Source organism: Lampetra fluviatilis, chromosome 26 (assembly GCF_964198595.1).
Source record: "Lampetra fluviatilis chromosome 26, kcLamFluv1.1, whole genome shotgun sequence".
In the NCBI taxonomy this organism is placed as follows: domain Eukaryota; kingdom Metazoa; phylum Chordata; class Hyperoartia; order Petromyzontiformes; family Petromyzontidae; genus Lampetra; species Lampetra fluviatilis.
In genome coordinates, this window is record NC_136300.1 from 9,785,083 (window position 1) to 9,801,174 (window position 16,092).

Consider the following 16,092-nt stretch of genomic DNA (forward strand, 5'->3'; position numbering starts at 1 on the left):
CCATCGTAAGGGAGGAGAAATCAGGGCTCGCGACACCAGCGAAACTCACAGACGTGTATCCACAGAATAAATATGGAAGTAACATTAAATCACACTCATTCGAGAGAAGGGATGGAGAGATACATATGCAAACAAAAACATGTGAGATTGACAACTTCACAGATAGAGGGAAGCAAAATGTTAAAGTAAAGTTGACGGGACGTGCTCCGCTAAGGGCAGAGGCAAAAACTGAAGGGAAATGGCAACACGAGCGACACGGCACTGGGCACGCACACAGAAAATGCACACCGCTTAATCACGCCCCACGCAGAACATATAAAAGTGACAGATTGCCTGAGGATAACTTGTTTGATGATGACGCTGACGGCGATCAACTTTCGGAATACTTTTTCAACAATAAAACCCTTAAATTGATGGACAAGGCTCTAGTCAGAATTCCCGATTTTGACCCCCACAATAAGTCCATGGATATCCACACACATATCGCGACAGTGGAAGAGGAGGCAATGATTAGAGGGTTGATGAGACGGGATGAAAAAGCGAGTTTGTTGAAACGAAGCTTAAATAAAGGTTCTATCCCATGGGTAAAGTCACTACCACACAAGGTTAGAAATGATTTTAAACAACTGAGCCTGGCAGTGATTCGGAAGTTTGGAGAATATTCGACACTCACTGAGGGGTTTTATGCTGTAAAATCGATGACCCAGGGCATGGACCAAGATCCACGTGACTACCTCGTACAATTTAAAAGAGCGTATTACGCAGGCGATGTGAATCAATACCACGAAGGAGATAAAATGTTCAAAATTATGTTTTTTGAATCCTTGAGCCCAGAGATTACCGAAAGGGTAAGAATGGTTTTGAATCCAGAAACCGCATCCTTACGCCGCATAGAGAGCAAGGCGTACATGGCATGGTTATACAGAGCTAAGAATCATAATTCGGATCCAGAACACAGAGAGAGGGATAAAGAACCCAGCCTCTCAGAGAGGAATAAAAATCACCGAGCAGTCCCACAATGCAGGACGGAGCAAACAAACACGCACACATGGCAAAATAACCCAGAGAGAGGTTGGCACGAGGATGAGAGCGGCACAAAGCCGGACATTCAGAGGAATCGCAGGAGGGGGAGGTTCGGAACAGAACCATACCAACACCCCATGCCACGACACACACGAGGCCAAAATTACGCACAGAGATGGCAAGATAACGACCTAGCGGGAAGGGGTTACACAGACCGCGGAGGTATGGATGCGAACATTCAGAGGAATCGCAGGATGGGAGGTCAAACACAATTGATCCAATTCCGACCAATTCCTCCACCGGCTATACCAGGAGGGAATAGAGGAATGACACAGAATGCGGTCCAAAGACATGATAAACAACCCACAGTGAGCGCGAGCGAGCGGCCAACGCGCGCCCCACCCGCCGAGGTATTAAACCCTGAGATCAATGAGGAATACAGGCAGGCTGCAGGTGACAGGGCGGGCAAAGGCGTGGACAGTACTCCCGTAAATGACGCGCGGATCGAATACAAGGACAGGGTTGCATTGAAGCGTGATCGGACAGTACAAAAACCGACAGCAGGGACACGCCCTGAGGAGCGCAGGCATGAGCCTTTGAATGGAAAATATCCAAGGGAAACCAAAATTTATGTGGGTCGGAGTGCTAAAATGGAGACGAATGTCCATGACGTATCGGGAATGGTGTTGGAATCCAACACACTCGTAAAAACAAAGAGGGCAACATTACGAGGGACAGAATTAAATCGACACACTGACTCGGCAAATGTGCATGTAATCGCAGAGAGAGCGAATGCCAGTGATGACGGAGTAGAGAAGTTGGTTGTGTGCGCGAATTCTGATTATGTGCAGCACAATTTTACACCCCACACTCCCACGACGCGAGAGAGTGAGAGGGGAAATTACAAAAACGAACCGGAAAACCGTGATCGAATGATCAAAGTGATAAGTGGTAAACCAGACACTCAGAACTTGGTAAAAAGATTGCCAGGATGTAACAGGAGGGAAATAACGCAAAAATGCGTTCGAAACCGCTACATAGCGTTTCCCAGGATTTAACAAAAACAGGGAAAAATTAATATCCGTCGGAGTTATGAGGGATGAGAACCATGTAACTGGTGATATCGATGTTCAAGTTTTGTGGGGTTTTTTTTTGTTTATTTCAAATGTAATCTTGTTAAGATTGTGATACATGCGCGCTTTGGAAGGAATGCGTTATGGATTAGTACCGATGTTTAACGTGGTGTTTTATTTTTTTTTTGCTTATTTCAAAGTAACCATGTTACGATGGTGATACATATGCGCGCGTCGTAAGAAATAACCGCCGAGAGTGAGGGTGGCTTATAGATTCATAACACAAAAAAAGGGGCATTTACTTGGTTTGGAAATTCGCCAGTGGCCAAATCGACCCCTGATGATAATTTTCAAACGGCCGGATTGTTGTGTCTATTTTTTTTTTTAATTAAGAACAATTCAAAAAAAATATAATAATTTTTTTAATTTATATATATATCTTTTTTTTTTTAATTAATTAATGAAAACAACTCACTTCTCCTCACAAGAACACCAGGAATCCATGAAACATGGAGGGCGGTTAAAGTGTTGAGAGTTCAGTCACAAAGAGGTCATGGACATCCAAATGGACAAAAGATGTATGGACTAGCCTCCCAAGACATCTAGAGATACAGATAAGGGCAGAATAAATAACGGTTGAAACTTCGCGTTTCTTAACGTTTTCCGTACCGAGAAGTAGAAACTTAACAAAGATAATTAACCAACAAACAATAATATTTTTTTTTTCCTATTATTATATGTTTCCTACCTACACGACCTTCCAAAAAAAATAAAAACTAAAGAATACGAATTCCAGGAAGCTTAAGTGCATAGTACACTTAACCTTAGGACATAAAAAAATTAACTCAGAATAAAACACCAATCTCTGGGGAACTAAACTAATGGGCATATCACACTACGATAATATGTAACATGTTTTCCAGGAAATGGCAGCCCTCCTGCTCACGCTCCTGCTAACGTACCTTGCCAAGCTAGAAGGGAGCCAAGGCCTGATGATGCCACCCAAGAATAACCGTAGAAACTATCTTTTTAACGATATCTCCTATAACACGTAGTCAATAGAATAATTTCTCCCTCCCTTATCGTGTTACCTTCCTTTAGAATTTTTTTTTTCCTCCTCTCTCTTGTCACATATAACCATGTTAAGTTGTGACACGTACGCGCGCGTTGTAAGGAAATAGCAGCAAAACTTGAGGACAATCGATGGTTCATGATGGAAGAAGGGTATACATTTTTTTAAAAATAACCCGTGGCCATTTGACCACTGGCCATTTTTAAAAGGGCGGAATGTTGTATCCTAACCCTTCTTCCAAACTTGATATTTTTATATATTATCATCATTGATATATAATGAATGAAAACACCCCAAAAAGCAGCAAACTGCAAAACACCAGGTGTTGTTAAGTAATGAACTGGAGGAGGGCTAGGATGACAGAATTTGCAACCTTGCTTCAAGGAAGGAGGGGGCCTGATGAACGGGCATATGTCACCCGTGCAGGCGGCAGAGACAGTGGGAGAGTCAGCCAGACATAATTAAGGCAAAAAGCCAACCATCCTGCATGGTTTTAAGGAATTAAATTATTAAATCCAGGGTGAGTGGTCAAATGAAGTGGGTCAGCAACGCTGTGTGCACAGGGGAGGGAGCTGATTAACAACCCTGCCCGGCTGAACCGTGAGGGGGCCTTTGACCTGAAGTTAAGAAGGTTGGATGACCACAGTGAGACGAATAAGAGCGTTGTATATCAAGGATGCAGACTCAGCTGAATAACAAGGCTGCGGAGGTCACCAAAAGTTCGTGTTCGCCTAGTTAAGTCGGAAAGCTCAATTATTCTGTATTGCTATTAAAGCAACGTTAAAATCAGAATTTAACAACAGGGTAGGCTAAAGTTATTGATATTCACACCCACTCCAATTAAACCAGGCCACAAGTTACGCCTACTGAACCATCACCATCATTAAGTCAATATGAAATGTTATTTCCATACTTTAATATACAACTCGACCCAAAGCATATGACAATCAGAACCTTCCTAAGTCAAAATTGAATCGCACCCAGACAGGAGCGAATAGTCGATATAAGGTTGAAGAGGGAAGGAAATTAAGAGCACGGCGAACTGCAAACGTAAGCAAAAAGCCGGGAACAACACACCAAGCCAACAACAGCGAGTCGGGCTTCGACAGGCCATAAAGTAGGAATGATAACTCCCGGGGTCAGGGGACATCAGAAAAAGCAAGCAGACAAAAACCAGAACTGACTCCAAGGTTCAACCGCCCTCACCTACAAGGAGTGACGGAAATTAATGAGGCCTTGAGTTGACGGCGTCAGCTGGACAGCAACAACACCGGCGAGCAGAGACAGAGTGAGGCAAAGACTGCCAGGCTATGAAATACAACTTCATGTCAGTGAAGCCTGACCAACAAGTTAAGTTAAAGACATCACAATACATAATATCGTACATAACATCAATGTTAACGCTATTCACCGTCAACTATATTCCGCTTATATAACCATGCAGACACCAAGGAATACGAATTCCTAGGATCAAGAAACTTACCCCTTAACCTAAGATATCGGAAATAAATTAATAATAATAAGCCTATGCATGAAAGACAAAAGTAAAACTTATGAAAAGCCAGGATAGCGGGATAAATCACCACCAGGTCGAAATAAAGTACATAATAAAGAGCGATGTTAAACCCAGGGTCGGAGAGAAAGGGAGATCCCGGCCGTCTTTGTATCCCCGCAGCACGGGATGGGAGTGTGTATGTGCTCGGGGAGGCACCTCCACTTGAGTCAAGCACCACGATGGAAACGACACACCTGAGGTTACATACAGAATCATAACTGGGAAATGGTAAGGGACAAATGTTAATTTAAAACTTTTTAACCATGTCTTTGTGTGCTGTGAGGATCGGAGGGAGTGTGCCCCTCCCTCCAGGTCGTGCAACACGAACAGAGGTGCCTATGAGACGATTTGTAACGTCTGTGTTTTGGTTCATGAAGGAGGCCAGACAGAGAGACGACTTCGAGGCAATTTGTAACATCTGATTGTTTGCTCATGGATTTTATGGAGGGAGTATGACAACGGAAAATGCCGTGGGTGATGCACACAAGCACACGGACGTACGGACACACACATGAACACACCTACACACGGACAGATCCTGACACAGTAAATCAAAAGAAAACCCCGCCTTGTGGGCAGGACCCAAAGGGATTTTTCGGCATAAAAGAAAGGACCCTGAGCATTGGAAACCAGTTGGACCAGGAGAGTCAACTCATCACGAGGGCGACCAACGGGTCGACTCATGAGCGAGCTCGACCGGAAGGGTCGGCTCGACTCATCAGCCGAGTTCGACCAGGAGTCAACTCATCACGAGTGCGACTAACGGGTCGGCTCGACTCTTCAGCTTCTGGGACTCAGCCGAGTTCAGCTGGCTCTCGGGGCTCGACTCGAGCGGCTCCCCGTCTCCTCTGCAGGCGGGCAAGACCCGCTTGACAGCTCAACCTGCCGCGTCAGAGGCCCCTGCTGGCAGCCAGGGTCGCGGTCTGGTGACGAGAGGACGACGGTGCGCTGCGAGCGAGCTGCGGGCGCCACCTACCGACCGGGTTCCGAACTACGACAGCGTATCAACAGGCATCCAACCAATTCCCCACGGCGACAGAGGAGCGACTAATACGTATGACGCGCACCGCCCCCTCACCACACGACCACCTGGCGTCTGTTTGACATAAAGAACCGACTCCGAACACTGACTATTGAAGACAACTCTTACCACTCAAACCCACTCGAACCCATAAGCCATCCGTGGCTGTGAAGAAAAACTCGAGACCGAGTGATGGCCATCCGTCATTTATAAGAGTATTATCTTTAATATTTAGTGGACTGTACTCTTAATCGCTTAAATTCCCAGCAGATCTTCGGAAAAGGAGCGCCGTTGCAGGCCTTTACTCCGAGCATTCTGTTGTCAGATAACCTGCCGATGTATCCGTTGAGATTGGTGCCTTTAAGAACAATAACTGTTTTTGATTGTGTTTTATCGCCGTATAATCTTTCAAGTATAACCATTCATTAACGTTAAGGTTTTCTTAGCATAGTATTTGCATGTTTTAACGACTCTCTCTCACTAACAACCATCGCGTTACGCGGGATCCATGTGCCGTTGTCAAGTGAAATCAGACAATCATTGATGATACTGTATTGATGCCGTGTTGACGTTCCGGGATTGAGAGTTCGCATACTATATCATAGTTGAGGTTGAATTAGTAATAAATTGATTAATACAGAAGTGGTTGTGTGATTCTTTCCTGAACTATGCATAAGATCTGCTTCTGCGTTGAGATCTGAACTTGGTGACCTTAATAAACACACTAACACATACTTAGTAAATGTTAAAGCGATAACGGGGCGAACCGGGGACCTAAATAAGCGAGAATGAGACGAACCTAGACAACGAGGCCGAGTTAATCTAAGTTAATCTTGTATACTTACACCACACCTGCATAACTGCATACGATTAATTGCCTTATTCCGATCGATAACCCACCCTCGTCACCGAGGCGGAGTCTGGTTATCATAACGACTTGCATTATCATAATTACACCCACTCGCATAATTACTACAATTACCTCTCGAATTGGCATAATTAAATGTGCGTAATTACATGGATTAAAGTATTTCCGGATAATTACACCTTTGGCCAAATTTCGATTGATTATTATTATTTTCACTGAATATTCATAACCCACATATACAACATAATAATTTCACCCACGCACGCATACAACACATCAAAATTTTCACACCCAACATATACAACAGCACCACTAATTTGTCCACTTCTGATTTGGCCACCACTAATTTGGTCACCACTGATTTGGCCACACTTCATTTGGCCACTATTAATCTGGCCAATTTTTGATTTGGCCACTTTTTGACTTAGCCACTCTTGATTTGGCCACCACTAATTTGGCCACTTTTTTATTTGGCCAACTCGTGATTTTGTCAATCTTCATTGGGCCTCTTATTATTTGGCCACCGCTGTTTTGGCCACTCTTGATTTAGCCACCTCTGAATTGGCCATTCTTCATGTAACCCTTATTAAATTCTACCATCTGAAACAGCCACACAGAATTTTGCCACTCATGACCTATCCACTAAATTTGGCCACCAAATCAACTGAAACCAAAACATTACCTCGAGATGTTTTTGTTTTACCCAGGAAACCTTCATTCTGTCTCATGACTCTTTTTCAGGAGAGTCCTGCCAAGTTTTCACAAAAGAGGGGGGGTGGGGGGCGATGATTGCGATGTGTCATCCCAATTGAGTAATTTAATGAAACTAGAGTTGGCTGGGTAAGCGTGGCAGGGGAACAGATTCCTAGGCTGGTCCAAACTGGAAGCATGAACAAGTGAGGGGACCCGAGATTCGCTCACCAAGAGAGCCGCACGGTTGGCTACGTACCGTGCAAAAAAAGTTAAACATAACGTGTACATGCATACCAAAGATCTTGTCGATGGAGGCGTTGGAGGGCAGCGTGCAGTTGAAGATGGACAGCTGCCGCTTCAGCCGCTGCGGGATGTCGTTGCGGCCGCCCCCCGGGTGGATCATGGCCGCCACGAACTGCACGTCCACGATGTTGGTGAACTCGCCCGGCTTCTCGAGGTTGTAGAAACCTCCCTGCTCCATCAGCTGCCGCACGATCTCGTTGGTGACCTGCACCAATGGGCAATGGGGCCGCAAAGCCCCGTTTGGAATCGCTCACCCATCACGCATCCGAGCTGTGCCGCTCCCCTAAGATGCTCGCGTTACCGATGGCACAACCAGGTCGCCGGAATGACACAGCGCTGTCAAGCGCGTCGTTCTGTCGTGCATCATTGATGGAGTTCATAGATAAACTCAAGAGGTTGCCAGGCTTGTCCAGGGATCAGAGGGCTGAGCCTTCCACATGCATGAACACTCGTTAATTGGCTGAAAACATCTTAATATTAAAAGCATACAATGCAGGACCCTCCTTAAAAATATCAAAATATTAGGTTTCCTGCGTAGATAAGTAATTATCGTTATCACTGCTTCGCAATATTTGTGAATGGATTATTTGTCTCATGACATGGGGTGGAGTGGTGGTACAGCGGTTCACGTAATGTGCCTTGACCCTGATGACCTTAGTTCAATTCCCTGCCATGGCTGACATCAGTGGCAAGTGACATCTGAACCACTCCTCGCTCACTACCGACGTCACCATTCCAGACTGACCAGAGTGGTAAAATATGTCCATGTATGTATATACGTTGAACTTCTTTTGCACCGTACGTAGCCAACTGTGTCAATCGGAGGTCAAAACAAGCCCCTGTAAATGACTCCACGTGGGGAGGCCTTTATCCATCAGTGGATTGACAATGGTCTGCGAACCGACAAAGGAAAGTCAAACGAATGAGCTCCGTGCCTCACCTGGTCGCCCCACTCGTTAATGATGGGCATGTTGATGTCGTCGATGAAGACGGTCAGCTTCTTCCCGGCCGGCGGTCCGTACGTCGTGCCCATTTTCTTGTCGACGTAGCTCTCGATGGTACGCTGCGCGACGATGAGGAGGGGGGAGGAGACAAAGGCGAGAGGGGAGAATGAGACACAAGCAGCTCCGGAGTGACATTCGCGGCATCTAGTTTTAAAAGCACTGCCGTGTGACAGCCACGACCGTGTGAAAAACCTCTTTAAAACTCCCATTTCTGTCCACACATTGCAATGGCGATGTAACTGCAATTTTACGACGAGGGAGTAACCACGGCCAATACCGCTGATACTGCCACAATTTGCTCATGGCCTTCTTCTTTCTGCTACCTCCCAAAGTTGTTTGCAGAGTCAACACCGTTCCTCCAAGGCCAAGTTTGACAATATCCCAGTATCTCATACTTCATCCCATGTTGCTAAAACATTGGTTACATTTTTATGATAAAAAAAGAAGCACCTCTTTCAGGGAGGGGTGAAAGGGGAAGTTTGTGTGGGCACCCATTATGTGCTGGAGGCACAGGCGATGCATCTGCCAGTCGTCTCAGCCAGTCAACCCATGGCACCTATATTTATCCCGTGACCTCCTGTCAGCGAGCCTATGAAACTTCACGTGGCCTCAAAGTGCACCTGGCGTGGCACAAGCCCCGTGGTGACGTCACTGCCACTTAGAGGCGAACGGCAGCTGCTGTTGTTGGTGTGCTGGGAGGAGCTGGATGGGTAACGCACCTGGAACATGAGCGGGGTCGTGGCCGATGAGAAGTTGAGATTCTTGGCCAGGTGCGTCTCTGGGTCGTACTTGCTCAGGTATCCTTTGATCATCACCGTCTTGGCCGTGCCCTGCTCGCCCATGAGCAGCACGCTCTGCACATGCAAACACGTCAAGACGTTACAGACAGAGTGAGCTATCCCAGTCGACATCGTCGTGAGCTCGCAGCTTCAGGTTGAGGAGGCTACAAACCACCATTGTGAGGGGTTTCCAGGATCGGATGAGGCATGTGTGCGGATTGACCGGGGAACTGGGTGTGATGTTAAATTGATGTCACCCTTTAAAACATCGTTGTGGAAAGCTAAGAGGAGCCACCTCAACCATCCTCCTCCCTTAGTTCTCGCTCAAAAGTTTTAAAATAGACTGTGGTGTTATAAGGTTTAGGGCGACGACCTTCCATGGAACATAGGTTGACTGCGGACTTTGTAAGAAGCAGGACTTTATTGTTGAGGCGGAGACAACATGCCGTAAAGGGAAGTGAGATGACAGAGGAGAGGGAGGAAGGATCACTGCAAACTTAAAATGAATAAAGTAAATCTGAGACTTGACAAGAAATACTGGTGAATCGTCATCACCATCAATCATCACACAATTGCCTTGCATTTCAGCCCTCCCATTAATCTACCTGCAGATGCCACGTCGGACTAGAATACTAAGGTGGCATTTGTATCCTCCACAACCTGGAGACAGGAGCCACCATTGATGTACAGGGCAACTGTGACACAAACAATAAAATCTCAACAGATTCATCAATAACAGTGGCCTTAAAAAGAAAAGAAAGTATAACAAGAGGTGACGTTTTAGGCAATGTCCCTTCCTCACAGCACACGGTGAGAGAGGTGGGGAGGCGGGGGGGGGCAGTCAAGTGGGTGCTGTCCGGCACTCGCCTTGCCCTGCTTGGCGATGTTATGGATGAGAAAGTCCGTGCGCACGTTGTCCACGTTGGGCACCAGGATGGAGTTGTACTCGGGCGTGTGGTCGCCGGGGTAGGCGTACTCCTCCACGCGCGAGCTCCAGTGCACCCACTGCCCTGCGCCGTGCACCGCCACGGGGAGGGGGTGGGGGGGGGGTAGGAGGTCGCCCCACACCATGCGTCACCTGCGGAACGCCGCTCGCAACACCGGCTCGCCCCGTTTCCCACGACGCACCGCCGCGTCAACCGTTGCCCGCGCCGCGCCGAACCTCGCGTGCTGCGCTAATGCTGGCAATGCGGCTCCACGTAGTTGCTTCATAAATGCCAATGTTGTTTTTGGACAACATTGGCAGTATAAATACATATTCTGATTCTGTTTTTCACACCCATGGGCGACATAGCTCTCGAGGCTGCAGGCAAGCGCAACTGCACCGGGGCAGTTGCGCCACCTGCACGCTGCCACTCTCCACTGACACCAACCCACTCGTTCCTTGCTACCAATTCTGCTGCAGCTGCCGCCGCCGCCGCCGCTTTTGGTCTTGAACTTTAACGAAGTCGCTCGGTCCGTCAAGGTGCGGACAAAACGCCCCCTCGTGCCGGCGCTCACCGTCGGCGCCGACCATGTAGTCGAACATGGAGTCCTCTCCGTTCGGTGACACCGCCGGCAGGTCGAGCCGCATGGACTCGTGCGAGCGCAGCCACAGCTCCATGCGGCGCCGGTCGTCGAGCTCCAGGTACGCGCAGACGCTCCACATGAGCGCAAACACGTAGAGCCGGCCCAGGTGCTCAGGCGTTACCTCTCCTCCGTGATCCTGCTTGGAGGACACGGACGGTGGAAGCTCAGTGCGATCAGCATGTCCGTGTGTGCGTGCGTAGGAGGAGCTTCTGCTTGACTGGATAGAGGGGGCTAAATGGGCACGAGATGGAGCTGTTGCGGTTCGGGTGGATGTGGAGCTGAGTCGACTTGCTGACGACTGGTACCAGCAGTGTCAAGATCGGTCTCTGTAGAGGAGGCTCGTGAAGGACGCTGCTACTGAGCTGTTGGAGGCAGTCGTCCTCCAACAACAACGGAGGGCAGAGGAGTGACGCTCATGGCTAAAATACAGCAAGTTGGCACAGTTGGGGATACAGCTGGGGCATCTGCCATTCATATCAGTCAACCCAGGGCACCTGCTGGGTCTGTTCCGTGACCTATCGGCGAGCCTTCAACACTTCATGTGGCCTCAAAGTGCACCTGGCCTGCCACAGGCGCCGTGATGATGTCACCGCCGCTCAGTGGCAAATGGCGGCTGTAGTTGTTGTTGTAGTAGTAGGAGGGATCGCGCACACGAGGCGTGTCGCCGCCAAGTCACCTTGCTGGGGATGAGGCCCTGCAGCATGTTGAGGCTCTGCCCGATGACGAAGGCCTCCAGGGTGTCCATCTTGAAGGAGAGCGAGTGCGCCGCATAGCGGTACAGCTCCAGGAAAGACTTCGCGTACAGGCTCCGCAGCGTCTCCCTCTCCTGCGGCGAGCGCTGCTTGAGCCAGCCCTGTGCGGCGCAACCGGGATGCCAAATGAATGGGTGAATGCGCCGGGCAAACAGCGGCAGAGCGAGCGTGGGCGAGTGCAAGCTGCCGTGCAAGCAGCAGCAGCACGCTGACAAATGGCCACTTGATAACGTGCATTCGACCTGTTACCATATATCCCCCTACCTCATGATCCAATTGTCATTAACCACCTCCTATCATCATCATCATCAATTGTGCAGCTATCCCGTGTGCAGGTGGTGCAGCTGCAAACGGGCGAGAAGGTCCCAGGGACTGAGTTTCGCAGAGGCGGGAATTGGACAGGGGGCCCCATATCATTGCTCACACCCAGGGCCCGTGCCAACCACGCCACACCGCTGTCCACGCCCCTTCCCGTGGAACGACCAGCACCACCAAAGACAAAGATTCCCTGTATAGCCTTAGCAGACTCTTGGGGCAAGTGCTGTTAGCGAGCACCTATGAAGGCCGGCACGGCACGCGAGGGGGTGGGTGGCCAGCACCACGCCTGGCCGCCTTTGTCTCCCCAGCGGCGATGTTTACACACCGCACCAGGTACTCATTTGAGACTGAGTCAACCTAGGGGAGGCCCAGGACCGGTTCAGATAATCGTCACTGGCGTTAGCCGTTAGCGAGAATCAAACCCGGGTCGCAGGGTTTGTATCGCAGCGCATTAACCGCTCCACCACCACAACAACCATCACCACCCACCTCCAGGATTGGGCTCCAGTCGAGCACGGAGGAGCTCATGAACACCATGCCGTTGCGCGAGACGGTGGCGGGCGACGCATTGTCGATGTTGTGCGGCTCGAACACCACCTTGCAGTTGGGTGCCATGGGGATGCGATCCCCGTTGGCCAGAGTCAGCGTCTTGTTGTCGTCAAGCACCGAGTTGAGATTCTCGATCCAGATGGCGTCGACCGGCCCGTCCAGCACGATCCAGATGTGCTCGCCTGTGAAGGGGCGTGGGGGAGAGGCGGGGGGAGGGCGAGGATTGGGAGCGTCAATGTCTTAACCTCGCCCAATTTAAAAAAAGGGTTATGCCCTTATCTCCTGTAGGATTGTCAGTGTTTGCTGTCGCTGGCCGTGATACTCCCTCCCAGCACATCCCTTTTCTGAAGTTCTTCTGCACATACATGCTCATCCCTTTTGTCAATCCACTCTCAGGTAACGGCCTCCCCACGCCACACAAGTTGTGCGGGCCATGTGACGCATCCCTCACCACGTCGCTGCCGGCCGCTTAGCAATACGGACGCTTCGGCTTGTGCTCAGCAACTGAAATTTTTTAAATTATCTTTATTCACAAATATGAACAATATCCTAAACCTAATCGCGAAAATTAACAACTGCTCCTATGCTCCCCCGGTTCACTCTTGTATTGGTGATAATGAACTTCTGAGATGCATTTCAGTGGTTGGACGTTGTTGGGACGTTGAAACTGAACCGGCGGCGGCTCGGCGTGAATTTACGCATCTGTCGCTTCGGTTTGCCAAGGGGACTCTGCCGATAGGTCTCGACGCGACCTCCGACCCCCCGGCGCACCCCCCGGGGCCGCACCTTTCTTGGCGCGGGTCGTCTTCCTCCAGAGCGTGGAGAAGATGCCGTCCGTCCAGTCGTTGGTGGCCACGTCCAGGCGCCCGAACATCTGTGGCGCCGTGATGGCCTTGGGGTTCATGCGCATCTCGCGGTGCGGGGACCCGCACTCTGCTCGTGGCATGAAGCCGGACGCGGGATGACACGGCACGATGAGCACCGAGCACAGCGCGCGATAAAATCTTGTGGCGTCAGACATTTGGGGGCCCATTAAAAGTCTCTGTGATTCAGCGTTTCACTACTTTTATCTGGATTGCCTGCGCTCTAGTTAGAGCGGACGAATCATTATTTTTAGTGATATGCCTACCTTTCCTATACTTTGTAATATTAATTTTTGTTTAGTTTTTTTGTTGTAACTTTCTGACCCTCCCCTACTGGGCATCTGTGAAAGAGAGCTTTCGAGCTCATCGGATTAAAAATATGTTATTTTAAATTCCTGCTTGGCGGTTTATTATTTGGGCAATGTTCAGGGCTATAGTGAGGGTTATGGTTAACAGGGTATGGGTTCATGCGTGAGCCTTTCGTGACCAACGTTACCATTGATCATTGACTTTTGGATCGGATCACGTAAGTGTATGTACGTAAGTGACTAACTTCTTTCGCACCTGTACATAGCGAACCGTGCTAATCGCAGGTGCTGCGTGGGTTGGAAGGACAACAAACTAAACACAAAATTTTTAACATGAAATGTGCGTCGTCAAACATTCCTCCACCCGACACGACCATCGCCCACGCCCCGAGCCCGCGTGCCGCACCGGTCATGGCCCTCATGAGCGTGTGGATGCACGTCGTCTTCCCGGCGCCGCTCGGCCCCAGCGCCATCATGCCGTGGCGCACACACTGCGTCTCGTACAGCTGGATCACCTTGAGCTTCCAGGGTGCGTGGATCACGAGCCCGGCCTGCTCCACCTGCACCCGGCGCCACGGATTAAACTGTTACTATACCTGCACGAGTTCTTCATGACGCGCATGCGCCTCAACCTGCACGTGGTGCTCTGCTTCTCGCCCGTCGGCGAGCGCTTCCGCACGCGCGCCCTGCGCTTCCCCGCGCTCATCTCCGGCTGCACCATGGATTGGTTCAGCCGCTGGCCCAAGGACCGGTAAACTAAAACTAAACTCTTTAGTTCTTTCGGTAAAGTCACGTAGTTAGAAATAAAATAAAGTAAATCACGACGTTATTTCTACCTACGTGACTTTACCGAAAGAACCAAAGAGTACGGATTCCTGCAGTCACGAATGCTTCAAATCTAGATTAAAACGAAACTATTTTTATTTTACCAGGAAAGGCCCACTGAGCTATAAATATACAGCAGGTGTCAGGGTTTGGATCAAACCCACGACCTCCTGCAGACCAGGCGAGATAGTTAACTTCCTGCCACTGTGGCGCCCCTTCACAGTAGATCAGCAGTTGAGACGCCTGCACTGGGGAGGTCGGTGTGACAACCAAGGGATTTACTAATAGGGTGTTTCCCCTTTTTTCTGGCAACAAAACTGACACCTTTTGCAAGGAATCATGCTTACATTAACCACAATAATTGCAGTAAAATGCAAACAAAAAACAATACTCTGATAATTTATGCATTGTCTTTGAAACTGATTGGTCCACACCAGAGACAGCTTTCTTTAGAGCCTAGTCTCATATAAAGAAAGCTGTCTCTGGTGTGGACCAATCAGTTTCAAAGACAATGCATACATTATCAGAGTATTGTTTTTTGTTTGCATTTGACTGCAAGTATTGTGGTTAATGTAAGCATGATTCCTTGCAAAAGGTGTCAGTTTTGTTGCCAGAAAAAAGGGGAAAAACCCTATTAGTATATTTTGGTACTGGCAAAGGAGGTCCCATGAACCAAGGGATTAATTTCAGCCGAGTCTGTCCAGTTTACCAGCAAGCCTTTGTATGATTGTGAGCCTCAATATGTCACTGTGTCTCCGTAAGTCCTTGGGTCTTTCTGTGAGACCAGTGCTTAGTTGCAGCCCTGTCTGTCCAAGTTCGGGTGACCCAGAACATATTTCCATACCTGGCATCCCACATCCAGTATGGCTATGGCTACTCTACTGTCCTGTCTCTAGGCCTAATTCAGCCTACCAGCGACGGTGGTGGTGTATTTATGAATGTTGAACTTCTTTCGCATCGTACATAGCCAACCTTGCTCATCGGAGGTGCGAGGGAAGGACAACAAACTAAAAACAAAAGCAGTTTGAAAGAAATTCGTTTTAAATCTTGACACTGGTGGCCAGCACAGGAGCGCTACTCACCTGGCGGTTGATGGCGGCCTCCAGCTGAGGGTATCCGGCCTTGTCGAGAGCGATCCCCGGGAAGAGGTCATCAATGAGACTCAGGAACAACGGCTCATCCTCGTCAATCTGCACACCATCTCATGCCCGGGCAATTTCAATTGTCAGGGGCGAAGATTTGTTAAACGCTCGATGCTGTTACCAGATTCGCCTTGGTCTCTGCATTGGTGGCCCACCGAGGGGAACGTGGGGGAACTGGATCCCTCATGCCCCTTGATGGTCCACACGAGGGGAAACGCAGGGACAGTACGTAAGGCCTTAAGCATTACTTAACCTTGTACAAGAACTACAAGTGGATAGGTGCCGAGATTAGAGGCACAGAAGGTCGGTCGGCCCTGCTGATAACAAAAATTCACCATCAAGCGTTCTTGTGCGAGGTTGAGTAATCTTTAAGGC

General features: G+C 49.1%; 1 protein-coding gene across 2 annotated transcripts in view; it reads right to left on the reverse strand.

Annotated features, from left to right (window-relative positions):
* DNAH5 (dynein axonemal heavy chain 5) overlaps positions 1-16,092 on the reverse strand; it is a 106,523-nt gene that overhangs the window by 36,286 nt on the left and 54,145 nt on the right. For both annotated transcript variants that reach the window (XM_078868721.1, XM_078868720.1), the window contains exons 40-49: positions 15,658-15,765; positions 14,157-14,310; positions 13,366-13,512; positions 12,520-12,761; positions 11,637-11,813; positions 10,892-11,096; positions 10,259-10,401; positions 9,332-9,466; positions 8,549-8,671; positions 7,600-7,813 (exon numbers count right to left, since the gene is read on the reverse strand). In XM_078868721.1, the coding sequence (XP_078724847.1) occupies positions 7,600-7,813; positions 8,549-8,671; positions 9,332-9,466; positions 10,259-10,401; positions 10,892-11,096; positions 11,637-11,813; positions 12,520-12,761; positions 13,366-13,512; positions 14,157-14,310; positions 15,658-15,765 (1,648 nt within the window). The remainder of the gene's footprint in view (positions 1-7,599; positions 7,814-8,548; positions 8,672-9,331; positions 9,467-10,258; positions 10,402-10,891; positions 11,097-11,636; positions 11,814-12,519; positions 12,762-13,365; positions 13,513-14,156; positions 14,311-15,657; positions 15,766-16,092) is intronic.